Source organism: Gymnoscopelus braueri (assembly GCF_963280865.1).
Source record: "Gymnoscopelus braueri genome assembly, chromosome: 9".
In the NCBI taxonomy this organism is placed as follows: domain Eukaryota; kingdom Metazoa; phylum Chordata; class Actinopteri; order Myctophiformes; family Myctophidae; genus Gymnoscopelus; species Gymnoscopelus braueri.
The window spans coordinates 27,222,772-27,240,639 of NC_137610.1; the positions used below are offsets into that span (position 1 = coordinate 27,222,772).

Here is a 17,868-nt window from a genome sequence, read left to right on the forward strand (position 1 = left end):
TTTGTGAAGTAAAAGTAAACACTCACGAAATACTCAAGAAAGTAAATAACCTCAAAATTGTAACAGTATTGAGTAAATGTGCTTTATTTACTTTCCACCATTGCTTCTCTGTCAGGATCTGTCTTGTACTTTTATTATGTAGTAATGTCCTAGTGTTTCCTGTTTAGCCTAGTTAGTGTTTCCTGTCTTGTCTCTCCTCCCTGTGATTACTTGTTTCTCCACCTGTGTCCTGTTAGTCTCCCAGCCAATCCCTGTGTTGATTGTAGTTATGTTTCACCTGTGTCTTGTTAGTCTGTGTCTATTTAAACCTCCCTGTGTTCAGTGTTCCCTTGTCAGATTATAGTTGTTGTCATGTTGTGTCCTGCCTTGTATGTCCTGCTGTATTGACAACTTATATTCAAAGTTTGATAATAAATCATCATTGAACTTGATCTATCTGCCTGCCTGCCTGGTTCTACACTTGGGTCCAAACACTTGTCTCACATCGTGACAGTATAATCTGACCAAATGGACCCAGCAGAACAGAGACTTTTTCAGCAAAGAGTGGAGGAGTTTGACCGTGTGGTGGCCTGCCTCATTACTTCTCCTCCCAACCAGCATGCTGAAATGGAACGGAGCATTTCGGATCAGAAGCAATGGTTCAGCCAGAGACCTTGGGTCAGCCATTTTGTTCCTCATTTGAACATTGTCCAGGAAAGGCTAAAGGCCTATCTCCAGTCCAGCTCTGTCTCCCAGCCTGCTCCTCCTGTCAGGATCGGGGCCCTGAACCTGCAACCTGCCAGCCCCAATTCTGCCCCACAGAAGATCCAGCCCATGGACTTGATGAGCTATATCCAGAGCAGGGTCAAAGTCCCTGTTTATTCTGACCCAGATTCAGATGATGACCCATACCTAGGCACCAGCCTGGCTCTGGGAGGTCCAAGTGGGGTAGGTGACCAGAACACCGTCCTGGGTCGTGTTTCCAATTCTGACAGTGCCCAGTTGAAGCCTCGTAAGAGGTCTGGTCGCCGCCGCTCCCGTCGCCACCGGTGCACCCAATTGCCCAGCGATACAGAGTCACCCCCGCCCAGCGATGACGAGACGCTGCTACTGCCCAGCGCCAGAGAGGCTCAGCCGCCGCCCAGCAGCGTCACAGAGGCTCAGCCGCCGCCCAGCAGCGTCACAGAGGCTTCGCCGCTGCAGCTCAGCGCAGCAGAGGCTTCGCCGCCGCAGCTCAGCGCCGCAGAGGCTTCACCGCCGCAGCTCAGCGCCGCAGAGGCTTCGCCGCCGCAGCTCAGCGCCGCAGAGGCTTCGCCGCCGCAGCTCAGCGCCGCAGCTCAGCGCCGCAGCTCAGCGCCGCAGCTCAGCGCCGCAGAGGCTTCGCCGCCGCAGCTCAGCGCCGCAGAGGCTTTTCCGCCGCAGCTCAGCGCCGCAGAGGCTTTGCCGCCGCAGCTCAGCGCCACAGAGGCCACGTCGCAGCAGCTCGCCGCCACTAAGGCTCCGCCGTCGAAGCTCAGCACCATAGAGGCGCCGCCGCAGCGTGCCGCCACTAAAGCTCCGCCGCCGCAGCTCAGCACTACAGAGGCTCCGCTACAGCAGCTCAGTGCCACTGAGGCTCCGCTGCCGCCTTCTGCTCCACCTGAACCCCTGTCAGCTTTCTCAGCTGACAAACCTGACCAATCTGAACATTATGAACTTCCACCGGCACTCCAGAGGTCAGTCTTCGCCCCAGTCTCACCGCCCATCAACCCTTTTGTTCCCCGGGTCTCAGGGCCTCAGTTTCCACAGACTGTTACCTCTCCCCAGCCCCCTCTGCTCGGCTCTGGAGCTCCATGCCCCAGAGGTTCGGTTGGACCACAAACCAACCCGTTGACTGGTCTTCCGATCTGTATGTCTGCCTGTCTCTCTGTCTGTATGTCTGCTAGCGTGTATGCCAGTCTTCTTGTGCGTTTGTCTACTCCCCAGTCCTCTAACCTGTTTACCCCCCTGTTATGTCAGACTGCCTGTTTGTCCGCCTGTTTGGCTGTCTGTCAGTTAGTTTGTTTGTCTCTTGGTTTGTCTCAGTTTGTGCCTGTCTGTATGTCTGTGTGCTTATCTGTGTGTCTAACCACCTGCTTTTCTGTGTGATTCCTTGTCTTGCCCTGCCCCAAGCCAATCAGTGTTTTCTTTGTCCTGCCCAAAGCCAGTCCAGTGTTTTGTCCGAACTTGTCCTACCAGTCCAATGTTAAGTTCTGTGTCCCTCCTTTCTGACTCCCCTCCACCCACCCTGTTTGGTGTTTTGACAATGTTTTTTTTTGGATGTCTGGAATCCATCCCTTGAGGGGGGGTACTGTCAGGATCTGTCTTGTACTTTTATTATGTAGTAATGTCCTAGTGTTTCCTGTTTAGCCTAGTTAGTGTTTCCTGTCTTGTCTCTCCTCCCTGTGATTACTTGTTTCTCCACCTGTGTCCTGTTAGTCTCCCAGCCAATCCCTGTGTTGATTGTAGTTATGTTTCACCTGTGTCTTGTTAGTCTGTGTCTATTTAAACCTCCCTGTGTTCAGTGTTCCCTTGTCAGATTATAGTTGTTGTCATGTTGTGTCCTGCCTTGTATGTCCTGCTGTATTGACAACTTATATTCAAAGTTTGATAATAAATCATCATTGAACTTGATCTATCTGCCTGCCTGCCTGGTTCTACACTTGGGTCCAAACACTTGTCTCACATCGTGACATTCTCCCCGTGTTTATTCGTGCTAATTAGACACAACATTGAGAATGACAGATGAACGTTTTGAATGGGCTTCGGATTACACAGAGCAAAGTTATCTTTTTCCAATTTAGGATTTGCATTAGCTTCTGAACGATGTTAGATCCAATGGCATGAGACGAGCATGCAGTACAATATGTGAGAACATGTGGTTATTATAAACCGCACTCATTTATTTATGAGTGAGCACAGTATTGTTATGACTAGCAGGATGCTGCGAAGGTGTGGAATAAAGCAGAGGCTTATTTTAATCTGTGGCTGAAAGAGAGTTTGCATGGATTTAAGGATTAGATTAGTTACAGTTCAGGCTAGTATTTGGCACCAACTACAAAGCGTTGGGTGTGTGGTTTGTGTGTGCGTGTGCGGGAGTGTGCGGGCGTGTGCGTGTGTGTGTGTGTGTGTATGTGGGTTTGTTTGTGTGTGTGATTGTGTGCACTTGTGTGTGAAATCCACAATACTGTACAAGGTAACGTACCCTACTGGGGCATGTCCTCACAGAGGCATGGTCTAGCCAGAGTCTAGCCAGCATAATTCCTTGTCTACCTTATATTAAGCCTGATTTATACTTAGTTGTGCATACATACAGTTGCATTGCGCTTGTAGTTTGCAGATCAGCTATTTTAGGTGCATGACACCGGCACACAACTAAAGTAAGTATAAACCAGGCCCTACAGTTCAAATGAACTCGGTTCTGTTTTTGAACAAATCGACCCAGAATAGCAGACAGAGGCGGACATCTCATGCCTCGATTGATTGATTGATTGATTGATTGATTGATACTAGGTAGTACAGTCAAAAGTGATGCTAAAAGGATAACACAAGGCCAGCGGTCCGGGCACCTAGGCTCCAAAGTAGCCTAGGCGTTGCTCGTTCGAGTCCCGATCCCGACGGCCTTTGCTGCATGTCACTCCCCATCTCTCTCCCCATTTCCTGTCAGCCTACTATCCTGTCAATAAAGGCATAAGAGCCCCAAAAAAAAGGGTAACACAAAATTCCCAGGGGCTTGTTTCCATGGTGGTCCATTGCACTTTGACGTCTCCTGTCTCTCACCCATCAGGTTGTTTGTCGGTCGTTTACCCACAACCCTGCTTGTGTTTTTTGTTGTCGGCAGATGACGCCCCAGGTTACGGGCCGGTGTTCGAGGAGCAGCCGGTGAACACCATCTACCCCGAGGAGTCCCCTGAGGCCAAAATCACCATGAACTGCCGGGCCAGGGCCAACCCACCTGCCACATACAAGTAACATATGTTTCCCATATATACACTCAGTCTCTGTACTGTACACAGTACTGTACTGTATCTACCCCGTCTCTCACCGTCTCTCGGTCTGGAGTCCTGGCCTGGGTGTGTGTTAGCACTGTGTCTGGAATTTAACCTATTCAAACCGGGAAAGCATCTGTGTCATTTTAGATTTTAGCTATACAGTAGCAACATAAGTTTTTCTGTATACTCTTAGGATTTAGAACAGATCTCTATTGGTTTAGAACAGTGGTTCTCAAAAATAGCAGATATACAAGCTCACAGTGCGTCACTTCGTGCCACGCTGCGAGCTTGTACTTCCGTTTTATTCCCCACAATAAAACTGAAGCTTTATTGTGGGGAAAGCTTCCGTTGAAAATATCGGATCGACAAGCTCACAACGCGACGCAATGCGTCGCGTTGTGAGCTTGTCGAACGGCTATTTTCAGCAGATGTGAACAATACGGATGCTGGGGTTTAAGTGGGGTTTAAGTGGTTAATGGGTGTGTGAGTGTACACATTCTAGTCCGTCTGCTACATTGTGTGGCCCATTCTTTCCAACAATGCATAATCAGAGAGAGCATACATTTTTTAAATAGTTTGCTATATTGTTTTTGTCATTGTCAAACGCCTGTCACAACTCATATCACCCCACAGCAGGTGTTTGTTAGTTTCCCAGCAGTCTCACTAACAAGAGCTTAAAACGCCAAATTATGACACGCCAACAAAGCCTGACGGTAAACGATGATGTTGGCAAGAGCCGCGACAGTCGGCCAACAACATCGCCGCCGGTGCCTCCATCTCATTTCATTCAGCGCTGCTGAAAATTTAAAATCATTTTTAGTCGATCCATTTCAATTTAAATGTAAATGTATGTAAATGCTGCGTCGCCGCCACATCATCCAAATCAGTGCAACTGTCGCGGAGCCCATGATTTGGGTGTCAGGGGAGAGGGAATTAGTTTTGACCGTCGCTGGTGTTGTTGGCTACACATACGTTCATCTACAGTGCTGTCACCTGTCAGCTACCCCTCTGAGGTCATGAAGGAGATGCTGAAAAGGAACTTGTTATTGCTTCTATACTCAAGATCAGCACAAGCACCGTTTTCAGACATACAGATGTACTCAAATCTGTTGCAGTTGAGATCAATGATACAAGCCACTTAAACTCTTCAATCCGGGAACGCATCCGTGTCATTTTAGATTTGAGCTATTGAACTATTATTTTATACTTTGGCTATTCAAAAATAGCAGCTCATAGCTCTATTTTTCAAAATAGTGAAAATAGCACATCTACCTGATACTGTCATATGATAAATAGGGCATTCATGATAAAGAATACATACAAAATACAAAAATACATATATATATGTATTTTTATATATATAATATACAAGTAAGACGCGCAAACGCGGGAAGCGAACGCAAAAAAAAAAATAATAATAATGAAAAAAAAATATTAAAGAAAAAGTAACCAATAATTAAAAAAAAAAAAATACAAAACATTTCTGCGTTAAAAGGAGCATGTTAGAAAAATACAAATTCACCAAAAAAAAACTTTGAATGTTTTTGAACAATTCAACAAAGTGTTTGAAGTGCCTGTTTCACCCACTTCCGGGGGGCGGAGCCAAAATCCGAGCCCGAAGTATTTGTTCGTAGACCCCCACTTAGGGGGGGTAGAAAAAGTTTCGGAGCGATTCGGGCACTTTTCATTTAACATGGGGTTTCAATGAGGAGTTTTTAGGAGCCTTCTCCGGGGCGTGGCTTCCGGGGGAAGGGGCGGGCTTAAACGCAACCTTGACAGGTGTGTTCAGTTTTCAAAGACCTTTCATTTGATGTATGGTACGTCTATATTGGACATTTACTTGGCTGCACACAGGCAGTAATGAGAGCATGAACACAGACACACAGACACACAGACACACAGACAGACAGACACACACACACACAACCCGAGCACGGTTACATAGTAAGCTCCACGAAGCCGCGCCTCCTTCCGCGTTCGCAATAATAATTAGTGTGCTTAATATATATGCTTTTACTAACAATTTACCCTGCAGAAATCGTATACATTTGTCCTCCTAATGTGGACTCCTTAATGTGAGTTTTACCCCACCCATCTGAATCATTTGCAAACTGTGCTTTATTGCCATAATCAGTTATACTGTATTTTACACAGAGTTATGGAAGTTCTTCCTTTTGCCACATAAAGCCTGATCTGTACTTTGCGCCCTGGTGCCACGCACTTAAAATGGCAGAACTACAAGCTCACAACGCGCCATATAGCACGTCGCGTTGTGAGCTTGTAGATATGCTATTTTCGGCGCACGACACGGTGCGCAACCAAGTGTCTAAATCAGCCGTAATCCAATTCTACACCTTTGTTTCTGCTCAGGTGGAAGCTGGACGACTCGGACATCGACATGTCCGCAGACGACCACTACAGCTTAGTGGTGGGCAACCTGATCATCGTCAACCCCGTGAAGAGCAAGCACGTGGGGAAGTACTCCTGCGTGGCCGAGAACATATACGGCACGACCATCAGCCGAGACGCCTCTGTCCAGTTCGGATGTGAGTGTCCCGAGTGTGACCCCTCTAATCCATAATGTACCATGCCCTCTAACAATATGCTGCCCCACAGTTGGCACTTTCATGCATATTAGGAGAACTGTGATTGCACGGGCGTGCCGGGGCTAAAGTTAATCATAACTGGCGTTGCAAAGTGGGAATTTGAACGGTCCAACTCCATTAAGCCATTTTGGCTAATGCAGTTTTCAATGAAGAAAATTGCTGTGCAAACCAATACAGAGTCAATGAGCCATGGTTTGGTCTTCTGTAAGGTTTGTATAAGGTTTTAAGGAAATTGGGTAATTGTTGAATGTTTGCAACGAGGCGCACGAGAGTATTGTCAAGGATTCTGGATCAGTCAGGATGTTGAGGCAAATGGAGTCAATTTGTAAGTTATGACTTTATTGCATGAACTCACGGAAGAAGTACATTAAACACATAGGTCAGTGGTCAAGTAGTTCTCTGCCAATGAGCAACCAGACCATTCTTATTCACAGAAAGGGCGGTCATTGTCAAGCTGTACTCTGTTATAACAATAACAGGCAATGAAGTGGCGTCTTGATGCTATAATATTTAGATTGTTAGAACATAATAATAAGGCCAATATCTGTCCATAATGCAGTAGACTTCTACTACCTTTCTAATTTCAAGGACCCCCAGGTTTGTATGCATTAGGCCATGGACCCCCATTTGATATGATTTTGTCTCTGGGACCCCAATCTACTGATTTAACTCTGAGTGTACAAATGGAACCAAATTGACTTTATATGTGTCCATTTGGTTCCATTTGTACAGTCTCAGAGTTACACACCCCGTAAGGGTCCATTTGGTTCCGTAATATCAGTTATTTAGCTGGGGACCCCCTCAAGGACCCCTGGGGGTCCCCAGACCTCACGTTGGGAACCAGTGTTCAAGCATCGAAAGACAGTAATGTTACGTTCACACTGGCAGATACAAAAGATACAAAGAAACAAAGCTACACAGCATAGCTTTGTATCTTTGTAGCTGAAGTTGAAACCAGCTCAACTTTTTTGTATCTTTGTAGCTACAAACGTCAGATGTATCTTTGTAGCCTATCTTGTATGTTGCTGGCTTCCATTGAAAATGAATGGTAGCCTGTATCTTTGTAGCTACAAACGTCAGATGTATCTTTGTATCTTGTATGTTGCTGGCTTCCATTGAAAATGAATGGTAGCCTGTATCTTTGTAGCTGCCAGTTTGAACACAGACAGTATAAAGGCTTTACCCATTAATATGCTGTGGTGTAAAGTAACTAAGTACATTTACTCAAGTACTGTACTTAAGTACACTTTTGAGGATTTTTGAGCGGTGTAGCCGCTCCTATAAGTGGGTTTGGGACCGTTGTGAAAAGACCGTCGTGAAAATTTGTCTTTCGCTGTACTGTGATTGGCTGACTCTATTCACACCCTTTGCTCAGTACTGTGATTGGCTAGCGAGACGCATGATGAAATTAATAACCTATAAATAGCACCACGCACTTCAAAAAGTTTTTAAGTGAGCTTCCATCACTGTGATGACCACTGTTGTTGCTAAATAACACCGCTCACTTCACACCCATTTTTTGGGAGGTGAAACCGCCCCTATAAGTGAGGTTTGGAAAAATGTACAATTATCCTGCGCTGTGAAACCGCCCCTATAAGTGAGGTTTGGAAATTTGTACAATTATCCTGCACCGTGATTGGCCAATCACAGTCTATTCAGGACTGTGATTGGCCAGTGTCACATGACACATGTGCATAGCCCTATATAAGAAACCATAACTTGAGAAAAACCATAAATTGGTTTTTCTCAAGTTATGGTTTCGTCCATCATAAAGAGTGTTTCAATAAATGTATTTATCTTTTGTACATGATTGGTTGACTCCATTCAGTATTGTGATTAGCTAGCAAGACACCGCCCACTTCACACAGGGTGTGATTTTTTTACTTTACTGGAGTATTTCCCATTTTCCATACTTTTACTTCTACTCAGTCAAATATTGTACTTTTACTCCACTACAATTATTTGACAGCTTTAGTTACTAATTACGTTGTAGATTTTGATTATTATTACAAAACATGCATTACCCACTTCAGCCCTATATACATTTTGGCCATTTGAAAATAGCCGATCTACAAGCTCACTATTTTCAAATGATTTTTATACATTTGAAAACTTGGGAAATGGGTCATTCTGCATTATGAGTACATTTTAATACCAATATTTTTGTACTTTTACTCAAGTCAATTTTGAATTCCGGACTTTTACTTGTAAGGGCGCGCTCCCACCGCACTTTTATTTTACCTCTGAGGCAGAATCTGCCAATGCATTGTCAATGTAAATGCGTGGATTCACGCAAGAGCAGATTTTTCCGATTGTCGCGCAGACCTTGCGTTTATCTGCTCTCCGCGACTAAGCATAAAACTGCTGGAGGCAGGAGCCGATTTTCTCCCTCTGTCCAATCGGGTGAGTTGAAGGCAGACCGTCCCAAGATTCAGGAAGCACCATGGTGCTCAAGGCAGCAGGCGGTGCGGGCTACGGAGACGGTCTTGAATGTGAGTGACAGGTGCGTCACAGCGTTTTTTTTAATCCGCTGGCTGCAAAAAACTGTGGCAGCGCACAACCTGCGTTTAACAGCGGCCAGCTAACTCTTGGTGGGAGCGCGCCCTAACAGAGTATTTCTACATTGCAGTATTGATACTTTTACTTAAAGTAAAACAATCGAGTACTTTTTCCACCACTGCTAATATGTAAAGAACTTCTTCCACAGCATGACAGGGATGTGAACCACCCTATTTGACAGTTCATCTTTAATGATTCCATCTCCATCTCTCTCACAGACCTTGATTTCTTCTCGTCGGAGGAGAGGGAGGCGGTCTATGTGAAAGAGGGGCAGGGGGCCGTGCTGCTTTGCGCCCCACCACCTCATTACCCAGGTAGGTACTGTACCGGACACACTAATGATACAGTGATATGATGCTGGGCAAACCTATAGTCTAGAATTGTAGCATTAGCATCTAATTAGTTATATAATACCATCACGTTTAACAACAAAATATGTGGTACAGTGGTACGTGGTACAGTAAGACATTAAGGCTAAAAGGATAACACAGAAAAAGTCCTGGGGACCATACAATAGTTAATGGTTGTTAATCTAGAGAGGCTGTCTTCTTGAGGTTGAAATCCAATGAAAGTATGCCCTCTACTGGCAAGGGACTAAATTGCCTTTTTTAATGGTCTGAGACATAAATATGGGGAGTATTTTATTTCTGACATGTCAGGGTATTTGTGCTCATCTTCTATTCTATATTATACTTTGAGCTGCGGTGGACACTTTTACTTTATACCATAAAATACACCATCAAATCTACACCATAAAGTCATCAGTGTTGATTTAACTGAGAGTATAAAAATGGATCAACACTGACGATTTTACTGTGTAAGAAATTCAAGATTCAAGCCTGTCACCAAATTGCCTGACCGCAACTAATTGAGCTGATCGCAATTATTTTTCATAATTGCCAGAATAATTTCCATTCATCTGTATAAAACACAGCTGGATGAAATATATAATTATTTACACCTCGTTGTCCACGCCGTCGGCTCGATCTCGTCGTGTCCAGATAAGGACTACATGTTAGTGTCCCTTTGCCCAGAAGGATATGCCATAGTACATTGTTTATTTTGATTATCGGTACCAGCCAACTGTCAGTCATTTATTTGTATATATGTCAGCCATAGACTTTGTGTATTTAAGTTATTTATGTCATATCTGCCCTGTGCCATGTTTGTTTACAAAGCTTAAAAACAGAAATGCATTTTTTATTTATTTTCCTTTCTTTCATTGTGTGTGCATGCGAGTGTGTTTGTGTGCTGCGCGCACACGTCTGTACTTTTGTGTGGCCTCATTTTGCCGTAACTTGTGCGTCTCTGTTTTGCGCCTTTCAATCACGATCAAACACATCTCTATTAGACCAGCACACACAGCTCCAGAAAATGGTGATGCACATTTTCATATTCAGGCTCATGCAAATCCATCAAAAAGCGCAGCCAAGTGGAAACCATGGTTACCTCCCTCTGCCACAGTTCCAGAATTAGCAAGTTAAAGTGTTTACTGATGCCCCTGCGTCACTCCTCTCACCACAATACATTAGCTTTTATCTGAAAGGTCAACGACTGTGCATTAACAAATCCCCCATAACACCAAACAAATGCATTATTTATAGTTCATCTTGCATTCAGATTCTTAAAATTGAGATAGCGTTGTTATTTAAGAATTGAATTAATGTTTTTGTTTTTGTCACATTCCTGAATCCTGTGCCTATAATTTGACTGGAGACTGAAAGAGTCTCCTTTGAGTGAATTCAATGCTTCATGGGGTGTGTAATTGATAGAAAATAAGTACTTTTTTGGGTGAACTACTCCTTCAAGCCCTATGTTATACTTAGCTGTACAGTGGTACTGTGCAAAGATGAAATTAAAACGATTACCGTAGTTCGATTAAACTGTTGCTTCCCATATACGCGTGTGTTCCCGTGCAGCCGAGCTGTCGTTCCGATGGATGCTGAACGAGTTCCCCATCTTCATCCCGCTGGACAAGAGGCGCTTCGTCTCTCAGAACACGGGCAACCTGTACATCTCCAAGGTGGACCTGCAGGACAGCGGCAACTACTCCTGCTTCGTCTCCAGCCAGTCCATCTCCAAGAGCGTCTTCTCCAAGTTCATCCCCCTCGTGCCCTTAGCCGAACGTGAGTACCACTCTTCTTCTTCTTCCCTGTTCCTCACAGTCCTGTTCAGTCCTCTAGCATCTCTGTTCTTTTTGTGGAAGATATCGTCTGTCGGGTGGAGACCTTGTATGTCCAAAGCTGTTACTTAAAAAAAAAAAATATATAGCAAAAGTTGCAGATCTACAAGCTTCAAACGCGTCGCGGATCTGCTACGATTTATTAACCACTGACCCCTAGCATCACTATTCTGGGCATAATTGCCAGACATTTGGTAAAAAATTGCAGATCTACAAGCTCGTAGCTATTTTCAGGGAAGAGACTTGGTGTAGAGGGAAAAAGGAGGGGGGCCAAATACAGACCCATGGGGGACCCTGGTCAACAAAGTATATAGGGATTAAGTGGTTAAAGGAGCTGTAAGTGTTTTGGTTACATCATTTTTTTTAAAGGTATGATGAGTAATGATTCTGAGAGTAGTCATTGCTATAGAGTGTTTGTTCAGTAATAGGAGTCTCTCCAGCACTTTAATAAACAGAAAGTACATTGTCGGGTGGGTCACAAAAATGTATCCAATCATCAGAGAGAAAGCTAAATATAGAGTTACAATTCCAACTTTTTCAGTTCATATTTATCCCTTCATCAGTTCCAATTTCACTTGTTCATCCTGTATCCTGTATGAGTTCTCTCTCCCGATTGGATGAGATTGGTATCCTGAAATGCATTTTCTGTTTACTTAAGAGCTGGAGAGATGGGGGTACAGACCCCTGTTACTGAACAAACACGCTAGGAATGCTTACTATGGGAATATGGGAAAAAACAATAATAACACCTTGCTGTACGTGTAACACATACACTACAGCACCTTTAAAGATAAGACCAAGTTGAGGTGCTGCTTGACAGAAGGCAGGACAGAGGTGTGGGTTTGGGTTCATGGAGTTTCTCTTGAAGAGGTGAGTTTTCTGATTCTTGCAGACAGACAGGATGTGACTCTGCAGTATTGCAGAGGTGTATTGATCGCTTTTCCCCCACCCCTAAAGACCTCACTTTGATCCTAAAGCCGATATTGTTTTGTAAGATAAGAACCTCCCGGTGTTATTGAATCTTTAATTCGATCTAGTGGATAGAATAGGCTAATCCCCCCCATGGTAGACAGCCAGGCACCCAAAACTCTGCCATAAATACATGGCAAAATCTGGACTTGAACCATTTAATCACTTAAGCCCGATATACTTCAGTCCCCCAGGGCTCTATAATACTAGGCGCCTTGCTGTCTTCTTATCGTTGTCGAGAACAGCCAATCTACAAGTTCACAACACGTTGCGCTGGGGATGCCTTGTAGATCGGCTATTTTCGCAAAATGTGAGCCCTAGAATAGGGATGCTAGTGTTGAAGTGCTTTACTCTGAATGTGTAGAAAAGGACCCATGGCAGTTCATTTTGACACTTCCACAGTTAAATTGAGTGGTGGAAGAAGTACAGATTTTTTTTTACTTAAGTAAAAGTATCAATACCCCAATGTAGAAAAACAAGTGAAAGTACGGTGTTCAAAATGTACTTGAGTAGGAGTACAAAAGTATTGGCATCAAAAGATACTTAAAGTACCAAAAGTAAAAGTACTCATTATGCAGTGTGTCCCATTTCAGAAGTTCATCATGTATAACAAATCTTTTGAAAATAGCAGATCTACAAGCTCACCACGCGATCGGCTATTTTCAAATGGCCAAAGTATACACAGGGTTGAAGTGGTGTTGTAATAACATACAAAATCTTCAGTCTCTGAGATGTAGTGGAGTAGAAGTAAAAGTATAAAAAATTTGAAATACTCCAGTAAAGTAAAAGTACTTAAGTACAGTACTTAAGTAAATGTACTTAGTTACTTTCCACCACTGGAAATGGACTCATGGTGGCAGTTCATTTTGACACTTCCACAGTTAAATGAACACTCCCATGTTTGGTGTGTTGGACGACCTCGCAGCTCGCTGACGAGGATCACAAAGCATTTCGTCTCCAGAGCCGAAGGACCACAAAATTGAAATGCTGACCATTATGATTCTTACTGGTTGGTGTGTCTGGCCGTGTCTGAGGAAGGAGAGCCAAACTGGGCAGCTGTTACAGTGTTTTCCTTGGGGCCCTTCCCAGAGTCCCATCAATTATTCCATTGTTTGTGTTATTCTTGAGTTTGGCTAAGCATCACCTGTGGCAAACACATCCTGAATGGTGGTGAGGACACAAACTAGAATGTTCCATTCCATTAAAGAGGTCAGTGCTGCTTGCTGCAGCAGAGACCAGTCAGGCTCTCATGCATACATGTGTTATGACTGCTGTCTACATGAACTGACTAGAGCATGGCGCCCTCTGGCTGTGATGTGGTCCATTTTAACTGTGTGTGTGTGTGTGTGTGTGTGTGTGTGTGTGTGTGTGTGTGTGTGTGTGTGTGTGTGTGTGTGTGTGTGTGTGTGTGTGTGTGTGTGTGTGTGTGTGTGTGTGTGTGTGTGTGTGTGTGTGTGTGTGTGATGAAGACATAGCTTTTACCTGAGTCACATATTTTCTGCCTCCCGGCAAACACAGTATTATAGTATACCGTCTCTGATATACAGTAATTAAAACTGTGTTCCTAAGCTGTGTGTGTGTGTGTGTGTGTGTGTGTGTGCTCGTGTATGTGTACTTCCCGGTGTGTAGCATTTGCAAAACATATTGATGGTTTATTTGAGCTTATTTTCAACTGTCACAAATTGTCTTATTCAGTACTTGATCATAACCATCATGCGTTGCGGTGCATTGCGATGCATTGTGAGCTTGTAGATCTGCTATTTTTGGCTAATGTTCCCCCCCCCCCCAGAATATGGACGCTGGGGTTCAAGTGGTTAATGTGTTAAAGTCCATGCAGCTATGGTTTTGTTGGCAAATAAATGTGTTCTTTTGCAGCTACTTGTTGTTGCCTCAGGTCTGATAAGTGTGTGTGTGTGTGTGTGTGTGTGTGTGTGTGTGTGTGTGTGTGTGTGTGTGTGTGTGTGTGCGTGTGCGCGCACGTGCGTGCGTGCATGCGTGTGTGTGTTTCAACTTCCAGGCTCCGTTAGGAAGTACCCTGCTGACATCACAGTCAAGTTCCCTGACACCACGGCTCTCTTAGGACAGAACATCACCCTGGAATGCTTTGCGCTGGGGAAGTAAGCATGAACAGAGAGTATGGGCTGACTATCAGTGAATAAGTGGCCTCTCTAAATAATGTATGATAAAAGCAAACTGTGAGGCTTCAATCTAACCGTATACACTTCAATCCCGATATACTTGACTGGGGCTCTATACTTCCGCTCTTTTTTTCTCTGTACACACCATTTCTTTGCTGAACATCGCTTCCACAAGCTCACATTTTTTGCCAACATTTCGCCCCAGAATGGGGATTCTAGGGTTCATGTGGTTATAAGCCCTATAAAATGTGTTGTCTATGACACATGGCTAAAGTAAGTGATCTACAAGCTTGTGCTACTTTTGGATAAAAAAACAAAATGTGGTTAATTTATGCTACATTGTGCGAGTTTGCCGCCTATGCAACACATTACCGTAGGTTGCAGATCAGTTCTTTTTGGCAAGACTTTTAACTCCAAACCTCCACACCCCCGCTTTGCTTTCTGCTTACATTCGATGAATGACAAATAGGGTCTGTTGCTGAGACTTTAATGGACGATCAATCCCACATCTACTGTATTCTGGATTAGCACCAAAGGCAGTTAGTGTCTCCTTAGTGCTGTACGCAGTAGAAAACTAAAGTCGTAACATTAAACTCTTGTGCACATCAACTCACTACAGCAGTAGTTGTACTGTGCTGAAAAAAGAGAGCAAAGTGTGCTTTTGTTTGTAACCGGTATTCACACTTTGAGAGAGAGTCATGCTAAAACGATACTCCATCAAACGGCGGTGGTGCACGCTGAAAATAGCAGATCTCCAAGCTCACAACACACAACACATCTGCTATTCTCTGCGCGCGACTCCGTCGCACAGCGAAGTGTAAATCAAGCTTCAGACTGCTGCAGTACTTAACACAGCATGCCATAAAGTGTGGGTCTTCTGTGATGGCTGCATTAATTTTTTATGTCCCCCCCCCCTCCCAGCCCTATCCCTCAGATCCGCTGGAGGAAGGTGGACGGAGAGCTGCCCACCGATCACAAGGTGAGCATGGCGGGAGCCCACCTCCACCTGCACAACGTGCAGAATGAGGACGGAGGAGCCTACGAGTGTGAAGCCTTCAACTCCAAGGGGAAGGACTACCACCGCGCACGTGTAACCGTGGAAGGTAAAGTATGAGAGTTTGGCCCTTTTCCCTGCTGTTGACATCAGTTACTTATTCATGTGCAGCTTTATCTTAAAAAACAGTGGTAGAAGAAGTAAACTATATTTTACTATACTTTAAGTAAAAGTAGCTGTAAAAGGCCTGTATTCAACATTCTACTTGAGTAAAAGTACAAAAGTATTGGGATCAAAATATACTACCATCTTACTATAAATGCAGGGAATCTCTGTACATAAGTGCGTCCGTCCGTAAGTCTGTCTGTAATCCAAGTATATCGAGAACCGTTCGACCGACCAACTTAAATTTCGCCACACACGTCACAGACGTGCAGTCCCTGGCGTCGAGTTGGTCGGATAGGCGGTTGTCCAGAACCGCCAGAAAAGGCTCTGGCCGTGGCCCCAAAATGAGCCAATTGATTGCCATGGCAACCCCAGCCTAAGCTTGATTTGGCAAATTCCCCACACTTTTCTAATTCCCCACACCTCCCATGTGATTACTTAGTCAGTCTACTTTCCACAGTCAATTTGCACTCCTCAGACATTCTCCACACATTCTTCACAGATGTTTACCACTGCACAGGGACTTGCCAGACCGACAGATACAGTGATCTCCATACTGTATATGGGCACAAAAAGTACACAGACAGACAGTTACAACGTGTTTAACGAGTATTGCATAAAAGGGTGGGGCATGCATTCATAAAACCACACTAAAACACTTAAAGCACAGCTCGAAGTATGAAATAGGGCTTAAAGGTAGGGTAAGTGATATTTTTGGGTTAAAACAAAAAGTATTTTGTTAAAAGGTTAAAGGTATCATGACATTCATTTTCACTTTTTTTATTTTCAATGTTTTATTTGGGGTTTTATGACCTCAATTACACCCAAAAAACCTGAACTTAGAACATTCAGTGGATTTTCTGTGGTCTGGGGTTTTCTGAATAATTAGGCTGAAAAGTAATCTGAGCTTGGCCCTTCGACAGTGAGGTCACAGTCGATTAATCCCGCCCACTCTCCTCCTCGCCCCTCCCCTCCCCTATCCTTTCCTTTGGGGGGGGCGGAGCAGAGGCGATGATTGACAGGCAAAATCCCTCACCAGCGACACCCGCAGGCAAAGATTTCTTTTTTCATTGCAGTTGAAAAGGCTTTAGAAATGTGAGAGAAAAACACCTGCCATGGATCACTGGAATGGAATTTTCACTTAAAACTTTTTGTACACTTTTGAAGGACCAGGACAAAGACTTTGAATGTGGTGTAAAAGTGAATGTCATTAAACCTTTAAAGCACTATATTCTGATAGTAATCTCCCCATCTCTCCAGCTCTTTAATAAACAGAAAATACATTTTCTGGTAGGTGTCAAAATCTCAGCCAATCAGGAGAAAGTACCCATTTTTAAGCTTCATTTTTATAGTGTTCCAGTTCCAATTTTGCCTGCTCATTTCTTAGTGTCATCACTTCCAATTTCACTTGTTTAATCTATATCCTGATTGATTTCTCTATCCTGATTGGATAAAATTGGAAATGAAACTGCATTTTCTGTTTTATAAAGAGCTGGAGAGACATGGAGACTCCTTATATGGACAGGACACTCTATAGTAACGAGCACTATCAGAACATAGACCCATTTTGCAATTATTTGAATAATTGCAAATCACTTACCCTACCTTTAAGTCATTAATATAATTATTTTTTCGTAATAATCTAAGTTTATAAAGTGAATGAAGTTGTCAAATAATTGTACTGGAGTGAAAAAGTACAATATTTGCCAATATTTGAAACTACCTCAAAAGTACTTACACAAGTACAGTACTTGAGTAAATGCACTTAGTTACTTCCGACCACTGCTTTCCTGCTGTTTACTGTACATCAATGCTTTATGTGCAGTTTTCCCTTAACACACACAATCAATAACCTCTCACATTTTGCGATCAATATCAGCTGTAAAGGCACTGTGTAGTGCAGCAGTACTATACTGTAGGTGCACTGCATTGGTGTTTCTCATCAGTCACGTGGCCAGTGGTGGAAAAAATACTCAAATGTTTTACTTCAGTAAAAGTATCAATTCGGGTTACAGTTTTTTGGGCCTGTTTAAGTGTAGTTGCTTATTTGGGCTTGTTTCCTAATGTTGTTTAAACCAGTGGTTCTTCAATATTTTCAAATCAAGGACCCCCATATTCATGTTGTTATTCAATGTTTAACTTTTTTTTTAAATATTTTTTTTTGCAAATAGCAGATCTACAAGCTCACAACGCGTTGCATTGCTACGCGTTGTGAGCTTGTAGATCGGCTATTTTCAAATATTCAATGCATATAGGTTTAAAGTGC

General features: G+C 43.7%; 1 protein-coding gene across 2 annotated transcripts in view; it reads left to right on the forward strand.

Moving 5' to 3' along the window:
- Nucleotides 1-17,868, forward strand: part of cntn1a (contactin 1a) — a 121,191-nt gene that overhangs the window by 74,113 nt on the left and 29,210 nt on the right. For both annotated transcript variants that reach the window (XM_080437566.1, XM_080437567.1), the window contains exons 4-9: nt 3,839-3,965; nt 6,360-6,535; nt 9,373-9,468; nt 11,074-11,280; nt 14,323-14,422; nt 15,365-15,546. In XM_080437566.1, coding sequence (XP_080293692.1) covers nt 3,839-3,965; nt 6,360-6,535; nt 9,373-9,468; nt 11,074-11,280; nt 14,323-14,422; nt 15,365-15,546 — 888 coding nt within the window. The remainder of the gene's footprint in view (nt 1-3,838; nt 3,966-6,359; nt 6,536-9,372; nt 9,469-11,073; nt 11,281-14,322; nt 14,423-15,364; nt 15,547-17,868) is intronic.